The sequence below is a fragment of the Telmatherina bonti genome, assembly GCF_933228915.1.
Source record: "Telmatherina bonti genome assembly, chromosome: 7".
NCBI classification, from domain to species: Eukaryota; Metazoa; Chordata; class Actinopteri; order Atheriniformes; family Telmatherinidae; genus Telmatherina; species Telmatherina bonti.
In genome coordinates, this window is record NC_136625.1 from 21,669,920 (window position 1) to 21,690,362 (window position 20,443).

General features: G+C 41.7%; 1 protein-coding gene across 5 annotated transcripts in view; it reads left to right on the plus strand.

The window, feature by feature from the left end:
* Nucleotides 1-20,443, plus strand: part of LOC306758752 (zinc finger protein 521-like) — an 89,800-nt gene that overhangs the window by 19,287 nt on the left and 50,070 nt on the right. The window contains exon 1 of one of the 5 annotated variants that reach the window (XM_079244134.1): nt 19,324-19,408. The exons of the other annotated variants lie outside the window; for them this stretch is intronic. Within the exon in view, the coding sequence (XP_079100260.1) occupies nt 19,363-19,408 (46 nt within the window). The 5' untranslated portion in view covers nt 19,324-19,362. Of the gene's footprint in view, nt 1-19,323; nt 19,409-20,443 lie in introns of those variants that run through there. 5 annotated transcript variants of the gene reach the window in all.

The window sequence follows — 20,443 nt, forward strand, 5'->3', positions numbered from 1 at the left end:
TGGGGAGGAAAAGAAGGAAAGAAAGCTAGCATTAAAGTAGATGTTTGACTATGTGGCATTGCCTCCCTGAGCACTTCCTCTTTGTGCAACAGTGCCAGTTACATTAACAGGAGTGTCATTAGGAATTCAAAGCATATGCCCTCGTGAGGACGCCCTCCTTCTCTTTCCCCTGTGCATCACACCGCACACATTATGCACTGTATAAAGTATTTATTGGTCTTTGTCAGACGAGGGCTCCATTTTTTGCAGAGGAACTACCAAAATGAGAATACAGGAGGGTTTTTTTGCTTGTGTTTGTGTGCTTAAGGTATAAATGGCATTAGCCAGCACTGCAAATCACAATTCTTCCTTCTATCTAACATACTCTGTCCCTTGCTTGTTTATTCAGTCATCTGCTTAGGTATTAAAAGGTACGCATACACACGCGTATTAACAAGCACATGCAGCATGCTTCCTCGCAGCACCTGCGTACTTGCAGTTTGCATTTTAGAAGACACATAATTCATTGCCCAAGAGGCTCAACACACACTGGGACTTCATCCAGTTGACCTCTTTCTTAAGTAGGTAGCCACAACACTGAAGGTGACATGTGGACAAAACAGAGATAATGTCAGATCCTCTCATAAATCTACACACAGCTAGCAAAGCACTATATCGGGGGGGGGGGGGGACTACTGGTTAAGGTTCTATGGCAATGGCCAGCCTGTGGAGTTGCTGTCTCAGTTTCTCTTACACTCTCTTCATCTCTCCTTGGCCCTGGGTCTGCCTGCTCTTTGTTCACTTTCGTCCTAAGCCTGCAAGTATTTTCAGCGGCACAAGCTGAAGAATGGCACATTAAATCTTAATAGGACTGCGTCTGGCCGTGTTGAATTGCAGAGCGTGTTAAGCCAGCGCTTTCCTCCCCCTTGGCACACGCTCGTGGAAGTGGAAAACAATTGAATAAAAGAAACCGCTCCCTCCCTCTGTAACACAAGTGACTTCGACTGTTCTGCCGAAGCTATGAGATTGAACTGAGTCCAGCTCACAAATGGCTTAAGCTTTGAATGAGAAACTCTTGCATAATTTACATTAGCCTCCTGCAGGATGCACTGGCATACCTTTAAGAATATGTAGAAGGTTTATCTGACCACCCACAATGAAGATGGAACAATATTTCCATTTACCTGAAGGGGAGTAAAAGTGAAAAAGGATGGATATTTGACCAAACCTCAAAAAAGACATTGAGAATAGGAAGTCTAGCGTAGCTACTAAATGCTGGGAAGCTTTGGAGATAAAATCAATTGGTAGAAAAAGGTAGAAAAGTAAAGGCAAACACAGTGAAGGTTGGTGTGAGAGCCAGTCTTAGCAGCAGCAGTTATGTGAGTCCAGGCCTGCTTTGTAAGACAGTCAGAGGTGGTAATTAGCCAGTGATGAGTTGACTGGTTGTATGTCCAGCACTCGGCACTGCTGGGTGGGGCTGTGGGAGGTAGATAAGGCCAGCAGTGGGCTTATCTCTGAGAAGGACAGGCACCGAGCCTGCCAGGCAAATCCACCCACAGACCAGCTGCATTTTATTAACAACATCATTAATGCCAGACAGGTTATGTGCAATGACTCGGAAGAGAGACAGTAAAAAGTCCAAAAAAAAAAAAAAAAAAAACAAGGGGGAAAATAAAAAGCAACAAATAAAGTCTAAATTCCTGCTTGGCTGGCCAGTCTAAAGTACATAGGCACTGGCTGACGTGTTTTGAAAGCAAGGAGCTTGCGGAGATGTTTACCAGGTAGGCAGTCAGCGGAAGGGCACGGAGAGCGAGCTTGGATCTTACCTCTGGGTTTTGCTTGCTCTCCTCTGGGTCCCCAGAATTCAAATGATTTTCTTTTTTCTCTTTCAAACGTGGAACTACCCACCAGAATAATGATGAAGCTGATACGGCGAAGCGTAAGTAGGCATAGAGAAAAGACAAAAATGTATTTTAATAACTTAATGGATATTCTGGGCTTAGTTTTATTGAAAAAACAAAAAAAACAAAAAAAAACAGATTTTGTATTATCCAGTTAGCAAGGTTTAGATTCATTTATAGATAAAAGTAAATGCATTTGTTGTCTTTCTTATGTATTCCTTTCCAGTAATCCTAGTTTCTTTTGATGGAATTATGTTAAGCAAATGAGTGTCGACTTTGTCTTCTTTCATGACATGAGCACATGTCAAGCAAACACTTTGTTTTTAGTTTCCTCTTTCACAATCTACCTAAATATTCCCACTCTCATCTCGTAACCCTTAGACTCCCAGATGCCCTTAGAAGCCTCACTCAGTGAGCCAAAGGATGGCAATCAGAGAGGGTTTGTAATGACTGTTCATATATAGTGGTTGGAGGTGTGGTTCAACGGATAAGTTGTTGCCTTTCCAAACAGGAGGCTCAAGGTCAAGCCTTGACCACGAAATGGTATTCAGACATTTCTATTCATTTGTTTTCCTGTGTTTTTGGTTTGGTTTAAAAAGGAATTACTCTTTTATTAGGTTAAAAAAAAAATGCAATGTTTACAACTTAAATACTCACCGTTATAGTACATACAAATGTTTTATATTGTTTACATCAAGACATCCCACAACAGTAACATCTTTATCAGATTATATTTGGACATGACCTTATTGAATCTAATCAATATGCTTTTGGATTTCCTTGTAAGAGCTACTTTGATTTATAAGGGATTCCTTCCACATATGACAAGTTGAAAGTGAGAAAGTAAATCTAAACCAACAGTTAACAGGATATAATAGGGGCTTAAGATGAACACAAGTCTGCCAAACGCCATCACAGACACCTAACAGAAACATTTACAGCCTTTTGAATCATGTTCATCAATACTCCTTAATAAAAAAAAGGTCAAAGGATTTTGCTTATGTCTGCGTGGAAATGTACTGTGCATTGATCCCCATAGGGCTTTTTCTTTAGATGGCTTTTGCCAAACTCACCAGTAATGGGAGGAAAGGAAGGAGGGAGACGAAGGGCGGTGGAAAGAGTGACCAGTCCGACAGGTTTATGTGTCCCTGCAGGCTGAGCACTGTGAAGCTGGCCCACAGGAAGAAGCTGAGCCAGCTGTGACGGCATCCTGTGGTTCGAGAGCTTTGGGTCTATACTATCAACGACTCAACATTTCCCCCATCCTCAACCCCTCCCAGGGGTTATTTTTGTTGGCCAGGGGGTAGTGTTTGGGTGGGGGCTGCTGTGGGGCTATGCAGAACAACCACTCCTATACCTCAGGATGTGGGGAGTTACAGTCAGCCACCCACAAGGACAGAGCCTTTCAAATATCATGTAAAGTAACACATTCGTTCCTTAGTGCTAATTGCCATTTTCAGACTGGAAGGTGGGTTCATAAATTTTGCTTTATGGGCAGGATGGGTGTCGTTTAAGGTCTCCAAGGCCACCAGCTGGACTGTGCTTTGGCAGAGGGAGCAGCATGTGCCGGTACAGACTGTAATGGCTTGACAGTAAAGCCATGCTGTCAAGGTAATACAGAGACATCCTCTTAATGTTAAGACCAGTGGACAACAGGGGGTACAGCATCACTGAGAATGTAAAGGTCATCCAATCTATTCCACCTCCAACCTGCCTGCCTGATCAATCAAACTGGAGGAGTCAATCGATTTGATCAGAGAGCCTCTCCTAAGAGATGGTCTTCTAACGAGTGGCAGGGATTCTGCGAAGGCTGCAGAATATGCCAGCTTGGTGCATGTCTCTGTGATAAACCCAGACATTAAAATCCTTGATTAAATTGTAACTCACCACCTGTAGCAGTCATTCTCAAAACAAGCCACTGATTTAGGACAGTAAAGAAGCTCTATCCTCGCTATCACTTCATCTGGGTATCGGGTTGATTCTATATGTGCTGCATGTATACTAAAATCAGATCAACGAAATCCTTCATGGCTGACTGGCTGCTAAGAGAGATTGTGCAGTAGTAAACAGAGTGGTAATCTTTATATTAGGACATGTTGTGCCCCTAGTCAAAGCATGATGCATCTTTCTCATCATGAGCCTGGTTTGTCGAACATACCCCACAAACAAAGTCAACAGACAAAACCAACTTGTGATTGGATTTTAATCCAATTGCATTATTATTCAGGCCTCCCATTGGCCATTCATTACTCTCACATGGAGCTTGTGTGGGTTGTTATCACCCAATCACCCAATCAGGCTCTAGACTGTATTCTGGAGAGCATGCTTTCGTTTGCATCCTTTAAACCCTGTGAGCCTTCCCTCTGTCCTGGTCCGCCAACGGAATACCTAATTCCAAAGTAAACTGATTGCTCCCTCCAATAAGATTACCCTGTGATGATGTTAGCCAAATGAGACCACTACTCAGATGCAACCAGGGCAGGCAAGGATGCTTACTGCAAGATGACTGATCAGCATGTTAAGAGAAACAAGGTTGGGGGGGTTGAGGAGAAAATGAGGGATAGAAATCGAAAGAGTGTGAGAGAGTTGTGAGTGTGGGGGTAAGCTGAAATGTAATTTGCTTCTCACCTCAGGCGACTGGGCTCTGAGGCCAGTAAATATGCAAACAAGCTGAGCTTAGCCATCAATATGAAGACCCACGATGATTACTAATATCCACCACCGAAGTAGATTGAGATCTATGCCGTGAAACACGGAGGGGAAAAGTGAGGTTAGAGTCCAAACATCACTGCTATTTTGACCCTAAACATGAGCTCAGAGTTAGAACATATCATTTAAAAACAAAAAAAAACAAAGAAAGGAACAATGATGATGTTGTGAATGTAAATCAGAAACTAACGCTGTAACTTCTCAGTAACTTTGAACCTTGTTCCCAAATCACCTCCGTCTTTTCATCACAGATAACTCCTTGTCTGATATGAGCTCTTAGACATGCTGCAAAGTAGTTTACCAGCCTATTGTCATTCCTTGTCCGTAATCCAGGATAAAAAAAAAAAACCTGTGGGACACAGACCGGTCTGGAGTCATTAGGTGTGTGTGGGGCTTACCCAGACAGCCAGATAAACCAGATGCCTCAGGATGGCCAGGGGTCATCTCTCTGTGAGAACATGTTGTTGATGTCCTTGTTTCTCTCTACCTCTTCTCTGCCTGCGTTCTTTCACCTTCCTTCATCATTCCCTCTCTTTCTTTCTTTGCCTTGATTGCTCTGCACAGTCATCACAAACAGAGGTCTGTGTTGGAGCTTAGCAGTCGAAGAACCTGTCAGCTAAAGGGAAGCAGGAAAGACAGACCGGGGAGTTGTCTGTGGCCCTGGGTTGAATGCCTGAGGGTGTGCTACGTGTGGAGGATAGTTAGTGCAGAAGGACACACTGCAGTCTGCAGGTGAATCTCCTCATTTTAGGAGACTTAATGTATTTGAATCATCACCTCTAGGGGGAGGTGTTATGACTTTCTGTTACAGATGGAACCTTGATATAAAATGCAGCAAAAGTTTAGTTCCTTTTCTCCAAATGCAGCACAAGGGGTATGTACGAGGAATATATATTCAAAGAATGCATTTTCAGTCCTAAACATAATTGACTATTGCTTGTGTTTTAGACACAAGCAATAGTTTGTTTCCAGCATTGAGCTTTACTCTCTGCAGTGAGTGCACAAGGCTTCAGGATGTTTACCTGGCATGGTGCCTGTTGTAGCTGCCCTCCTGTTGAGGAAAAGCAGGTCAGGCTATAGCTTTGTGTTTGTTTGCACATGTGAGCATTTTTGAGAGTGTGTATTAGATTGTAAAGGTGTACACATTTGTGTGTGTTCATGTGTGTGTGTGTGTGTGTGCATGTCCGCAAAGCGGAGTGGGAGATCATTAGGGTAGAGAAAGTCAGTGTGCATTAGGTTCAGCCAAGAAAAAAAATTGTATCTCTAATGTAAGCATTTATTTTTCAAAGGATGGGGTGGGGGCACGGTCAGGTAAGACAGTGGATGCTGAGTATCGGCACCATCTATCTGTTCCGCCATCAATCTTCACTTTTCCATCCTTCTGCTCCTTTACTCATCCTTCCATTTATCCAGCACATTCCTTGGCCAAAGGGCCATGTCACTTTGTGACCCTGATAATCTGCACCTATTTCCTCTGCAATTTATTTCCCAGCCAACCACCCACCTGGTCAAGCAGCATCAGGCTCCTCAAGGTAGAGCCACTCATCCCAGCAAGCCCCTTCCCACCAATCACATTATTTCTCATCTAAAGCGTCAGATCTTTCTTTTTTGTGTGTGTGTGTGTGTGTGTTTGCTACTGCAGTCAGACCCAAACCTTTCCTCTTGTCTTCACACAGGTCAGTCACCAAAGTTAAATGTTTCCTCTTATCAAAAAATGCAAATGTGAAAGTTTCTCAGCAACAGAAGCCCCTGTTTGAGCTCTCCTACCTAAAAAAAAAAAAGACAATGATGGTGAAGTGTATTATACAAACTTTCCTGACCAAAACCAGGTGGTTGCTCTGATAAAAACCTGACCAGAGTGGAATGAAAGCATAATTAGTTGATGAATTAGCCTACACTCAAAAACATGGTACATGTAGTCATGTAGTCACACCTATTGTTTACTGGAGGAAGACTTGGGCGAGTTGTGTGTTGGCTGATGAGGCATATGCTCATGCGACATAGGGCGTGTGTTTGTGCATGCTGATGGCGTATTTACAAGAAACATTTATATTATGAACATCCATGGCTTTTGGGAGCATAAAGTTACTTTACAATAATATCTGACACTACTATTGCATCTGTTGTTTACCCCAATGTTTCATCATTGCTTTCTATTATCATATTCCATTTCTGTCCACAGCTCTCCCTGCAACCTCCCCTCGTTCTCTTTATTTCTTTCACCCTCCCTCCCTCCATCCTGTCACGGCTCCTCAGTATTCCGTTGCTGTCTTGTGTGGAGTGATTTTGCCCAGACACGTCTGGCTCTGGGTAAAGTGCAGTCCCCAGAGAGCGTGCTCCGCAGCCCCCAGGTCGCTAGCACCATGAATACATTATGATCCCCATTTCCATCCTGTTGCCACGGCAGCACTTTTGGAGCCGCAGGGCGATTAAGACGTGTGCTGTCGATACCCTGATAGGAGCAGAAGTTGGATCTGGAAGCTGGCCTTTGATCAGATTTCATCCTCCCACCTGCTTTTGGTGGCTTTAGTGAAGGTGGGGGGGGATTGGAACCTTGTGGGTTTTTCATTGGTTTGACAGCTCACCTGATGTACATAAGCATACTGTGTATCCATCCTCAAGTTCTTTTTTTCCCCACCTCTGTGCTTTATCTCTCTCTTTCCTGCCTCAAACCATTTCCCTCCCTTATTCTCATTTCCTTTCCTCCTCCCAATCACCGCGGTTCAGCTAAGGCAGCATTATACGCAGCCTCGCTCTGTTCTATGATATTTTGCTATCCTCACAAAGGAAGCAACTCCCTTACCTTTTATTGTTTCCTTTTTTTTCTTTGGGGGATGATGTATAAAACATGGTGCCTCAGGTAGAGGATGTTGGGTAGGAAGCCATGTCCCCCTAAATGGCCAGCCGTGTGCATGCGCCTAACACTTCACTGAGCAATCTGTCAACATGTCAGCAACACATGTTTTGTAAAAAGCCTCTGGTGGGAGCCAGGGGAAAAAAGGCACTCCTGCCAGACCAGAGAGGAAATGCTTTTTTCTCCTCTATGCAGTGGATTTTCTATTGCTGGTGCTCAGTCCCACGGGCCCCCCACCACCACCTTCTCCTCCCCCACACATACACCCGTTGTCTGCACTTCAGAAATTTGAACTGGGGACCCTCGAGGGGGTTTACAGGGAGGGTGGGGGTAGGCTAGGAGGGAGGGGCTCCCTCTTTTTTCAGAGCGTATGAAATTGTGAAGGTATATTGTGGCAGGTCCCCAAGCGGTCTTTTCTAATACCTGAGTTTCTGGCGAAGCTGGAAATTACCAGCGGCTCCCCCGAGGGACGGCTTTATCCACACCAGGAAGGGGAGCAGAACTCAGTGGGGAGGTTACTTAATGCATGGCTGAAATAAAAGAATTTCTGAGAGACAGAGGCTGAAAAGCTAGCTTTTTTTTTTTCTTTTTCAACCCCCCTCATTCCCCTTCCTTCTCCCTCTCTCTTTTCCTCCCCAGTAGTATAGTTTACTACTCTGCCTTCTCTTGAAGGTTCTAGTTTAATAAACTTTCAGAGGATCCTGCTGGTGCAGACAGCTAGACAAATACCCTTGTGTGTTCTCTTTTGTCGAAGATACAGCTTTTTGTTATGTTCTTGCAAATTTGATTTCTCCCTCTGTCTTTCGTTTTCTCCGCCGCCCTCTGTCTCTCTCCCCTTCTGCATTTGTCTTCATCTCCCTTGTCCTCATCTTGCTTTCTGTCTCCCTTTTTTTGATTCACACACACATACACACAAAGTCAAACTCTGTCTCTTGTGGTTGAGTTTATTGTTTGGTCTGTCTGTTCATTCTCCCCCTCTGTGCTCCCTTTTGTTTTCTGTATGTTTTGTTGTATTGTGCACAGAGGCTGAGATGCAGATAGAATGCAGACAGTTTGCCCTGGGTGAAGACTGTGCACCAGCACCCTTGGTATCTATTTAACAAAACACATTCATCTGTTTACACATGACCAAATGGAGAAAACTTCACCTTCTGTTGAAGCAAACTTTCTGATATACCATTCCCTTGAGGTTTGATAACTAATGTTTTGGGGGCAATTTACCAATCTCTCTGCATTGTTACCTACTAGGATCTGAAATCCAAAAATGACATTTTCTTTGGACATCAGCATTATGTATTTAATGTCTATGGATAATTAATTTGCTGTGTTCAAAACCTCACAAACAACAAAAAAATCTCATCTATGTATGAAATGCGTTTCCTTACTCCCTCTGTCTTTCTCCCCCTCTGTTGGTAAATAATTCAACCTTTTCCCTGTAACAAGTGCTGGCCTTAATAGGGAGCAGTACCTGTGGTTGGGATAAACAAGGCAGCCGGCCTTAACAATGAAACAGAGGGATTTCAGCTTCATGAGGGCAAAGGAATAAGTTGTTTCCTTCTGAAAGGCAGAGTAGACTGGCTGACATTAATTAAACCCTATAGGATAAAGGTTATCTGAGGCCTAGCAAGGCAGAGACGGTGCATGCGGGATGTCTGCCGAATCTTAATCAAGACTTCTTATTAAAGGGACATGAGCGGTTTCAGGCGTGTGTAATGTGAGGAGCATGTTCGTGAAATTTTGGTGTGTATTTTTGGAGTTACAGATGCAAAAGAATGACAACATTTCACCAAACATGTCAAAAATATTTCTCATCCATTTGCAGATGTAGATACAAGAAAACAAGGTGAAAATGATCCAAATTATCTATCTAACACCTCCAGTATATTTCCAGTGTTCTGGACATTTCTAAAAAAAAAAAAAAAAGATCAGCAGCTTTAGATTTCCTCTTTGGTTGACAAAGTCTTTCCAACCATACTCTCTGGTGAAATAACGTGCCTCTTCACCATTGAGTTGCACCTGTGACTGAGTCATGTGACCCCCACTTTGAACATGGCAATACCAATCATGTTTTACTCATTACTTAGGAGGATATGCATCACGCCTGTGCACATATTTTCTTCCAGATGGGTGCATAGTGTGTGGGATTATATTCCCCAATTCCAACTACTCCCCCTAGAAACTCAACAGCCACATAGATGGCATTCACTTTAACTTGAGTGTGTCATCGAAGGCTTAAAGCACCACTCTTACCTATTAGCTTCTCTCTTTGTCCTGGATGTAAGGACAATACAAACAGTGTGAGTCCTGCCTGACAGAAACAACGCTCTGCATTATGTGCTATGTGTGAAAAATATCTTTTCTATCACTGTCTTCTTGACTCATCAACCTATTTGCATGCCAAATTTAATTAAAGGTCACCTATTGATGATATCGTCTTGATATTCAGGATAGCCAAGTAAGCCGGATGTATGGCACGGGATTTATTATCATTTCATTGGGTACTCTTTCTATATTAGTGACCGCATCAACAGCTTCTAATAGTAAAAAAGTAATGTCTTCTCTCTTCATATACTGATAACAGAGTGTCCTTTCATCTACAACGGCCCCATGAAAAGTAATTAGCTGATATGGATGTTGCTGTCAGTGATAACTGATATTGTGGGACTACTACATTCACTCTCCTGAATGATGGTCCTTGAAATGAGTTCATTACAGAAAGCTGTACATTCACACAGCCACATATACTATTCCAAGATATGAGAACAAAACTGTTCTGGTATCTGGGTAAAAAGTTATAAAAATTTGATGTATTGTAGTCTTTTCTTTTCTTTTCTATTAGAACCCATAACTTACCTCTTACATTTGATTTTATACACCTAATATTCCTTGTAATGCAGAAATCAAATGTAAAGTCATACTGTGCATCTTAGATCTTTCATCTGTTTTCTATTTCCCCTTGTATTGAATGGTTCATAATTCATGTGAGGGTTTTATTTGGCACTCATACCAAGTCCCTCTCCTGAGAGAGACATAAATAGCTTCCCAGGTGGTGGTGCACAACCAAGTAAATGGTTACTTAGCCAAGATGTACTTGGTCTATGTAAATAGGGAGAAAAGTATGTGTTGAGGTGTTGGAGTGAGAGGAGGGTATTCATGGGCAAGGTGAACCTAATAATCTCTTTTTATGGATTCTTCTACAGTGACCCTGAAAGTTTTCCACTAAGTCCGTCAGCATGCAAACTTCTCGCTAAACAATTCAGGGGAAAGGTTTTTTGTTTTTTTTTTCCGTCAGTTGATAAATAGATAAACAGGAATAAATCAATGTGAAGTGATGGATGAATAAGTAAAATGCCCTGTAGTCATTTGTCTGGTTGTATTCAGGCTTCATATTGCATCTCAGCTCTGCAAATGAAGATGAGGGTGAGGGCAGCGGCCTGCTTCATTCGGCGAGGTGTGTGTGTACTTTTGTTTGTGTGCATCAGTGTGTTTGCGTGTGTGTGTGCTTTTATTATCCGATCAGTAATAAGATATGATGATGATGAGCTGCCTGGATACCAGCAGAAAACAATGCAAGAGGAAACAAAGCAAACCCCTAAATCTGTCTGCCATTTGTGCTCACATACTGTACACACATGTCATGAGTATTCTGGCACAGTTACTGGGCCAGGGAAGTGCTGGTCTGGGGCCTGGCCCATTCTCCAGAGACACCCCCTCGCCTCCTCCCTCTCCGCCCCCTTCCCCCTTCCTGTGCAAGTCTGTGGACACAGTCAGAGGCGACAAGGTTGCACAACAGCTCTCAAAACCTTCACTTTGCAAACACGATCACAAAAACAAAACACAGACTGCCATTAGGAATCTGTTTAAGAGGGAAAAATAATTAGAACAACTGTGATAATTGTGTCAAGGGGGAAATAGATCAGACGAATTATGGAAAGAACCAGAAAATCTTGCCATGGCTTTGTTACTTTGCTGTTGGTTCATTTCAACATTGATCCACCCTTCCATCTGTCATCCCTTTCCTTCGCTCCTTCGTCAGCTCTCAATTTCTTCCCCTCTTTCTGTCTCCCATTCTTGGATTTGAGAGTGGAGGAGCCTTCTGGCTTTAACGGAGAAGGGATGAAGATGTTTATTCATCTGGAGGGTATTAGAGCTATGATTAAGGAGGGAGGGGGGTGGGCTGTAAGGCTGATGCGACGTCTGCATTGCTCATTCGTGGGCTGCCTTCAGGATTCTGGCCAACACGCCAGGAAAACAAGAAATGAAAAAGGATGAAAAAAAAAACAAAAAAAACTTGTCTTGAAATTTGTGTCTCTCGGGAAAGAACAGAAGTTTAAATTTTAGCTGTCTAGCGCCCGCTTTTATTCTTGCTCTCACTTTTTGTCCTCACAACTAAGCTAATTATTAATGAATGCGGTTTCTGTTGAACCTTGGAGAGGTGTCAGCACTACAGTCACTGAAGGTTAAGAAATCTTGACATTTAAGACAGGGATGCATGAAAATACATCGTCTTGCTTGAGTTGATGCTTGTTTTCCTTCCGTTCCTACTCCCCCCTCCATGATGCATGTTTTTTTCTCCCTCCTGGGCTGTCTGCAGTTGTTTTACCACTGACAAGCCGGACCAGTATTGAAGAGATATCAAACAAAGCCAGAGCGTATTAATCAGGGGAAGCAAAGGTCAGGGGGCAAGAGAGATTATGGGATTTTTCTGAGGCATGCTAATGCTGAAGCTAAAGTAAAGAGTTCATGGCCAGCCTTGTCTATATGGATGTTATTTTATCATCCTCTGCAGTGAGAAAAAAAGAGGTGGCATTATATTTTTATGAGTAGTTTATGACCAACTAACCGCCCTTTTAAAAATATTCTCATTGTACTGATCCAAATGTCTGAAGTTATGCTTTAAAGAAATAGATCATTCTTAGTTGAAGTTTAGCCCAAGTTTTGTAGGTCAATCTGAGGTTGCTTGATTAAAGAGAATTAGATCCTATTTTCCAAATTCACTCAGCCCTGTGTGGGGTTATAAGTAATGGGTAGTGTCTCTTGAAACTTGCAGAGCAGACCCCTTTTTAATGAAGCAACTCTACTGTACAATAACTCAGCATATTTCGATATGCACAACTACTTTTTTCTTTTCCAAGCTATGATCACATAAATCACATTTCTGCGACTAACTGAGAGTGTGAGTAAAAATTAAAAAAGCATCTGAGTAAACTCTCATTTGAGAAAAACACGGTATAGCAGCATGGTACAGCACAGTACTGCAGCATCCCTCACAGTGGCTGACTGGCTAGCTGACTGTCCACTGGGTCCTGCGCCTGGTCTGCCGCAGTGTTGAGGGAACAGCATACGATCTCTCATATACACACACCGAGGCACCCCTGCTTATTGAAGCCCAGCCCGGGCCAGTCCCGCCTGGCCCAGCACTCCCTTAGAGTCGGTGCAGTGAGGCAGGCGGTGAAGAGGCATGCTGGGGGACAGATTGTCGTCCTCCTCTTTCTACCTGGGAGGCTCACTGTGGCTGCTAGTCTGGCCAAGACCTGGGGAACAGCCTCCTTCCTGTTCGTGCTGAAGTCCACCTGAAGTGGTCAACTGTCCTTCCTCTCCACAACACCAACCCGCTCAGTTGTAGCGGGAGATGACGCCACGGCCACTACCCAACTCCCACACACAAACTGCTCTAATTGGAGCATAAAGTGAGCTGCGATCCTCTTGCTTTACAGGACGAGTTTTAATTTAAAAAAAAAAAAAACAAGAGTTAACAGTTTTAGAGGAACATAAAAGGTTGTTATTTTATATATTTTAATTTATATTAACATATTTTACATTACATGCATACAAATATGGTGTGTAATGGTGCTTATTTGAAAACATGCAGAAACATAGAAGGGTTTTTATTTTAGCCCAAACCATCACTTTTCCTTACCAAATCTATGTATTTGCATTGCTTTAAACAAACTTTAACAAAGAATGAGTTAAAACCAAAGTTAAATACAAGAAAATTGTCTCCAAAAGGACTCAAGATGCACTGGAGCGACAGTCAGCATCCGAAGCAAAATGGATTTAAAAGAAATAAATCTATAAGTGGTTCATTTGTGATTCACTTTAAAAAACTTCAACATCAAATCAAGAAGAATAAAAAGTAGCGGAGAGCAATAACACACTGGCATCAGCCCTGACGCCCACCTACTGCACTCTGAATAATAACCTGCTCTGAACATCATATTCACCTTCTTCTTTTTGTGAATAATGCTGTAATTAAATGTCTCCCTTTTCTTCTTCTGTCATTAATTTCTTTTTTCTCTGAATCTTATTTTAAAAAGCAGCCTTGAGAATCGCCTCTGTCAATTTAGTAGAGTAGCTTTTCTGTACTTTCTTCTCTGAAAGGAAGTCACACAACAGAGCAGAGAAAGGGCCAAATAATCATCCAAGAAAACATCTGCGAATTGATTTTGTCATCATAACTCATTTTTTTATCTTATAGTTGTGCTTTATGATAAATAAAAGATGTATCTGAGACTGTTTTTAAACGCCTGTTCATTTGCCATTAATATGACAAATAAGGGATGTAGTATTTTGCTTTTATAGAGGATAAGAAGTGTTTCCCAGGACTTTAGGGTTCACTCTGTAGTACTTTGGCTCATTATTTTATCTGGACATGCAGATCCTGTACAGCTCAAATGTTTTGCTTTATGAAATATCAGAATTGTTTAATAGGATTAGGAAAGGTTGCAGTTAGTCTAGGAATAGGTCAGTGTTGCAGAGACATGTCTAAGCAAAATGATTTCACTTTCATTTTGTCTCACTCTCACTGGGAAAAAAAAAAAGGCCTGGTAAAGGATGACTGGCCGCCCTACTTTTCTTCCCCCAGCCTTCCATTTGTCTAACTTTCCCGTGATGCCACTGGGGCACTGTGATTTCTGGGACAGTGACCAAGTGCTCCTGTCTGAGCTGGGGGACGTGGGTAATGTGGACAAAGTAGTTGACAGTTTGCCGTTTCCCCACGGTTGAATGACAGAGCCATGAGGGCCAGAATAATGGACACCCAGACCACAGAGTCAGGACAGCGCTTGATGTCCCAGCTCTTTGTGGCAGGTCCTGTGTGAAAGAATCTCCACTGACTGCAGCTTGGGGGTTGTGCACTTTTCTTCTTGACTGTGTGCGTGTGGTTGTATGAGGTGTTGTGCACGTACATGATGTTAGGCCAGACTAACTTGCCGCTATGGCACTGATGAAACCGCAGGAAGTGAGTCCTTATTTCATCTAATGTTTTTCTAGCTTGTCCAGTAAAAGACAGCATACTTGTTCTCCGATTCTCCAGTCGTCTCACACAACCCCCTTTCCTTATCTTGTAGCATGGTGGATTTGATTGATCTGTAGCAAGAGGGGAGAGGGACCTGACATTTCTCAGTGATGTGTAAAAACATATTGTGTTTGCTAAGAAAAAAAGAGAGAGAGAGAGAGAGACAGATGAGTGTGAGCACAACATCCCCACACAGACAAACATACCATATCTATGGATGTGAATTTAATGGTAAACTGCTGCTTCTTTAACTAGTTCATCTCCTTTTTTTCCTTTCTTTTGCATGTTAATCAATTGCATTGTCCAAAGAACCACATTTACCCACCTGGCACTTCTGTCTGCAGCCACTGGGAATTATCAGTGTGTCATTTTAGTGGATTTGATGTCTTAAAACAGGAATGAAGCATGGCCACAAAGTAAAGCTCACAACTGGGCTTTTTCCAACAGATCTGTGTCCTCTGAGTCCTCAGTCTTGAATCAACTGATTTGTTCATCTGACTGGAATTATTCCAATGTAAAAAAAAAAAAAAAAAAAAAAAAAAAAAACTCCCCACCCAAGCCTGTCATGTAAAAAAGCATCTTTGCTAATGCAAAAGAAAATTCTTTCACCGCTTCCACTATTAGATCTTAAGTGATTGTGTCACAATCAGAGCTGCACATGATAATTTCTTGTTCAGACACACACACTCGCATTTGTGTATCAGAACAGGAAAACTGTTGAGATGACACTTGCGCAATCTCATGGGAAAGACTCACTACTTTTCTCAGTAACTGTAAAAAGATCCCTTCTCTGAATATGAAGCGAGGTCATGGTGGTACATCAGACAAGTTGTCAGCTTTTTGTTTATTCAATGAATCCCCAATCCCCAATGTGCCACAAATACACTCACACAAACACATCTCTTATGACAACCACTATGTACAGATCTCTGCTACAACGCTGGGGAAGATAGGGTTTGGTGACTGAAAGCTTGACCATGTTTCTTTGCTTCATAGAGCGGCTTTTAGAACAAAGTGTGGTTTGCTAGAAGAGGCAAATGATTTTATAGATTCTTATCGGATAAGATGAAGTCCTGGACAAGGATAAGACTTTGGCTTTCTACAAAGAAGAGATGGGCTCTGTTGCTGTCAGGTGGTGATAAGCCATCATGATCTGCTTCCAGCACTGTCAACACGAAGGTCTGGGCACCAGCAGTGAGTTATTCCCAACACACAGTCCTTGAAAGGTTTCAGAGAGATAGGTTAAAATAGCAAAATCAAAATTTTAGCATTACATTAAAAATGTATGTAAATACAGCTTTGGGAATTGAAATTTATCCAGTCAAATCATTTCAATTTAATCTTTAGTTTGTTTGTTTTGGTTTTTTTATGAAACCAGCTACAAAAATACAGTATAAACATGTGAAGTTGTTTTTGTGTCTTTATTTTCTTAACTATGGTCATTTTATATGGCTCTAAGAAAATAATGAGAGCATTTTAAAATGTTAACTAACTAGATCAGAGTGTAAATGCAAAAACATTTACACCACAAAGTTTTTAACTGCAGAATGTCAAACTTGAACACATTATTTTTCATGTCTTGCTCACTTGTTTTTTTACAATTACAAATTGGGCCTGATTTTCTTCTGCACGAGTATCACATAACTATGACATATACTTATGTTGTACACTTGCTGTCGTGCTTCAACTGCAAAGAGACTTGATTAAATTTGAATACAAATAACTATCAAATATTTTATTTAACGTGATGCTGCTGATTCACAGCAGCCATTAACATCTTTGTGGTGTTGGAAATCCAATAATCTTTCTTTTGTTGCATTTTCTCTAATATTATCCTCAAATCATGCTGTGACAGAGCAGTCTCTGTTTACACTACATGGAAAGCAATTATCTTTTCAGAATTTTATATAATTATATGTGTGTGTGTGTGTGTGTATATATATACATATACATATATATATATATATACATATATATAGATAGATAGATAGATAGATATTACATAGGTTTTAAAACCTGTAATTTAGGAAGTTGTGAAGGTGTGCTGCTGTGTACAAAACTGCAAACTTACCTGTTTCCTGCATTACAGACTTTATTTATACAAGAGTATTTACTCTGGGAGAGGGTGCTATATATACGAACATAGAGGAAGCGGAGCACAAAGAGTATTTCAGACTTACAGGGAAACTGAGACCTGCATGTGAATGGGGAATTTTTTGCGGTTACTTCTGCAAGACATGGAAAATAAACTAATAAGGAGAGACCAGCAGATGTGTCTCTCACATATTGGAACTTCTAGGCAAAGCTTTATATTTTTTGATTTTTAGAAAGTTCTGATGTCCTGTAGCTTGGGGCTCATTTTTTTCTTCTTCCAGTAAAAATGGCCACGGCTCACTTTATGCCATTCCCTACAGCGGCACTCTATTCAAGATTGTTTTGTTCCATATAGGAGACCTTTAAAAAAGAAATAGGGGAGGGGGGTAGGGACAGAACTCCCAGAGAGGGACAGGCCTTAAGATGGAGGTCTTCCTCCCAGGACGTGACAGGCTGTTGGCTGGAGGATGCTCAGGAAGGCCTTGGCAGACCAACAAAGACAGCCCTTCAGCTGCAGGGTGTAGTTTTTCAGGCCCCAGCATCCCCTTTGGCAGCAGCACAGAGAGAGCTGGCGTGCACAGGCCCCCGGCCCGAGAGACAGGGAAGTAAGGCCCGTTCTTTTATTTACTCAGGCTGCTGCTGAGGCCTGGGCATTTCTTGTCTGGGTGAAGAAGGAAAAAAAAAACAAGTCTCTCTCTTTCTTTCCTCTTGTGGTCTCCCGAGGAAGATTGCTCTTTCATCTACAGTTGTTCACACACTTGTTTCGGCCATTGCTCTCAAATCTGTGTATATGTGCGGATGTTATGTGTGCACATGTGTATGTTTGTTCATATGTGTGAGAGTGTACTCTGTGTTCTTATATTCTCTTGTGTGTATTACAAAGTCTGTGTGTGTCTGTGTGTGTAGGTGCATGTATGGCTGTGGGGAGGTGGTGGAGTGAGAGATCGCGTATTTGAAATATAGTTTCAGCTCACTATAAAACCAGTGTTTTTTTCTCCTTTGTGTCAGCCATTCCACGTCCAGCACAGAAAGTAAACTAACTTGTAGCAGTTAGTGCAGAGCAAAAGTATGATCACACTTTCGTTGTTACTTTGGATAACAAAAATGCATGTATGAAAGGTAACCTGACTTCTACAAATCGTGCAGTTATGGTATTACTTCCATTTTGACATTTAATTAAAAAACGTTTATTTCTGCGCTACAGTAGCATAACGTTGCGGTACCCTGCATTATCAGCACTAAATGTTTTTGTGTAGTCAGCTAAGAGTATAGGCTTGGAGGATTTTTTCACCAATTCGTTATGCAAACGGCTTCTACTTGTGCTAGATTACTGAGCCATCTTGTACTGACTTTTTTTTTTTTTTTACACATTACCGGCACGTTTCCAGTGAGCTCCCTGTGAAATGAACATAGAAAAGTTAATTTGATAAATACATTACAAACTAATGAGACAGCCACCAGAAAAAGTGTCACTAATTTCTTCTTCTTTGTGCATATCTGTGATGTTTAAGAGTGCTAGGGCGACACTGAAGTCATCATTGGTTGTAGGAGTTTATATGTAAAGGCTTAATATTGCCATCTTTCAGTCTTTATTTAAGATGATAGTGAAGACATTATAAATGAAAAATACCAAGCTTACAGGATCTCAGATCTTTCTTTTAGATCTGTGCCCTTTATATCTTCTGTAGATTGAGATTTCTGATTCTAGGTATCCAAACTTTTCTCTCTCACAGTAAATGTCTTACAGTAGTGAAAGGTAACAGAGATGATACAACACAGTTGTTCACTGGTGTGATAATACCAAAGCTGGAGCATCGCATCCACAAATAAGGCAGATATCTACATTGTATTATTGGCAGTTTTTATTTCACTTCTAAAAATTATTTGTGCAGTATGTCCCAAACCTACTGTTAAATTTCTACACAAATATATATTTTGTTTCTGGTAATCTAACTTAAGTGCTTATACTTCCCAGATGTCCCCTGCAGATTGGACTTTCTGCATGAGCATTATACACATAATGTACCAGATAAGTAATATATATATCAAGTAAACAAATATTAGATATGGAATAAGGTTGCCCCACAGTTTACTAATGTCTCTAGGCAAAGTCTTCCTCATTTAAGACAGTAGAATTTCATTTAGCCTTGTACAGGCCCATTTATTTGTTTGTTTTATACTATTGTCTCAAAGCCAATATGTTTGACTGTAAGGCATTGGCTGAGGTTATTCTTCTTTCACTGTCTTCTTCTCCTATACCCTGGGAGGCAGTATGAGATAGGGCAGATCCGCCCCCTCTGTGGAGGAGGGCACTGCACTGAGTCACTCATCCTCCCTCAAACCAGAGAGAAAGAAAACACTGAGACATGGATGAGAGATAAAGCAAGTAAATAAGGCAAGGTTCGCTCCTTGAGTGAGATGTGTGTGCAGAGTGGGCGCCTTGCCAGGGGTGGGAGGTTTCCGGGAGGGCCGCGGTGTGGAGATGGGCTCTCAATGTGCCGCTTTCAGCAGTTTGGAGGGGCAAGGGAATGGCCTCCGACCCCATCTGTTTCCTGAAGATAGGCCCTGATGGGGGTAAGTGCTCAGAGAGGGCATGATATCCTGACAAAGGGCAGATCTCCCAACAAAAACAACAGACAGGGAGAGAAAGAGAGAGAGAGAGACTTGTCAACTGGAGTAGAGTACAGAGGATGGATCCTGGAAAGAGCTCATGCTTTTCCTCCATCCTTCTCATAAATCTTTCCTGTTTCCTCTTGTTTTTCCCATTTCAAGTTATGGCCTTTTGACACAGTTTTTTTCTGAAGGGGCTGGGATTACGTTGTTATTTAGGTAAGGAAGTTCACAGCACTTAGAGCTCAGCAGCGGGAAGAAGTGGTCTGTAACCTTTTGAACCCATGGAAAGTGGTGTTCTGTGTTTCCCATTCATATCAGAGTACAGTAAGCCATTCGATCAGAATGTCATCAAAGAAGATTTATATAGGCAGCCTTTAAAGTAATTGCAAAAAGAATGAGTGCTGTATCATCAGGTGACTGGTGTACTTTGTTTATTCCCTGCACCTGCTCGGCCTTGAGCGAGATGGCTAGCCACTCGCTTTCCGTTTTCCCGTTCCTTAAAATCACTGCATCAGCACATGACACACTCATCCATCCAGAATCAGCTGCCTCACAGCCTAACACACACTACTCAGATAGATATGGTAATAATGCATATTTTATAATTTGATATCTATTGACTGATGTTCTGAAAGGGACATGCTTCATGAAAATCATCCATTTTGCAGCAGAGTTCCCATAGGCTATGCTTAGCTGTGGTCTAAATTGCACATTTAATCTTCTCTTTCATTCTTGAAAACTGCTTTTGCTTTTTTTTTTTCCTCTTGTTTTATTCTTTTCCTCTTGACTTAACGTCCTTTGAAGGGCTCTTGCTTTTTTTTTTTTTTTTTTTTTTTTTTTTAATATTCTACTAAGGAAGTTCAGAAATAATAGAAATGTTCTAATTTACCTCATGCAGGGCTTACATCCTAAAGCACACCCATTGTCTTGTGTTGGCTTTAAATGTCAGAGAGATTGTGTTTTGAGTCACAGTGGGCTAAGCCATTACATGGCCAC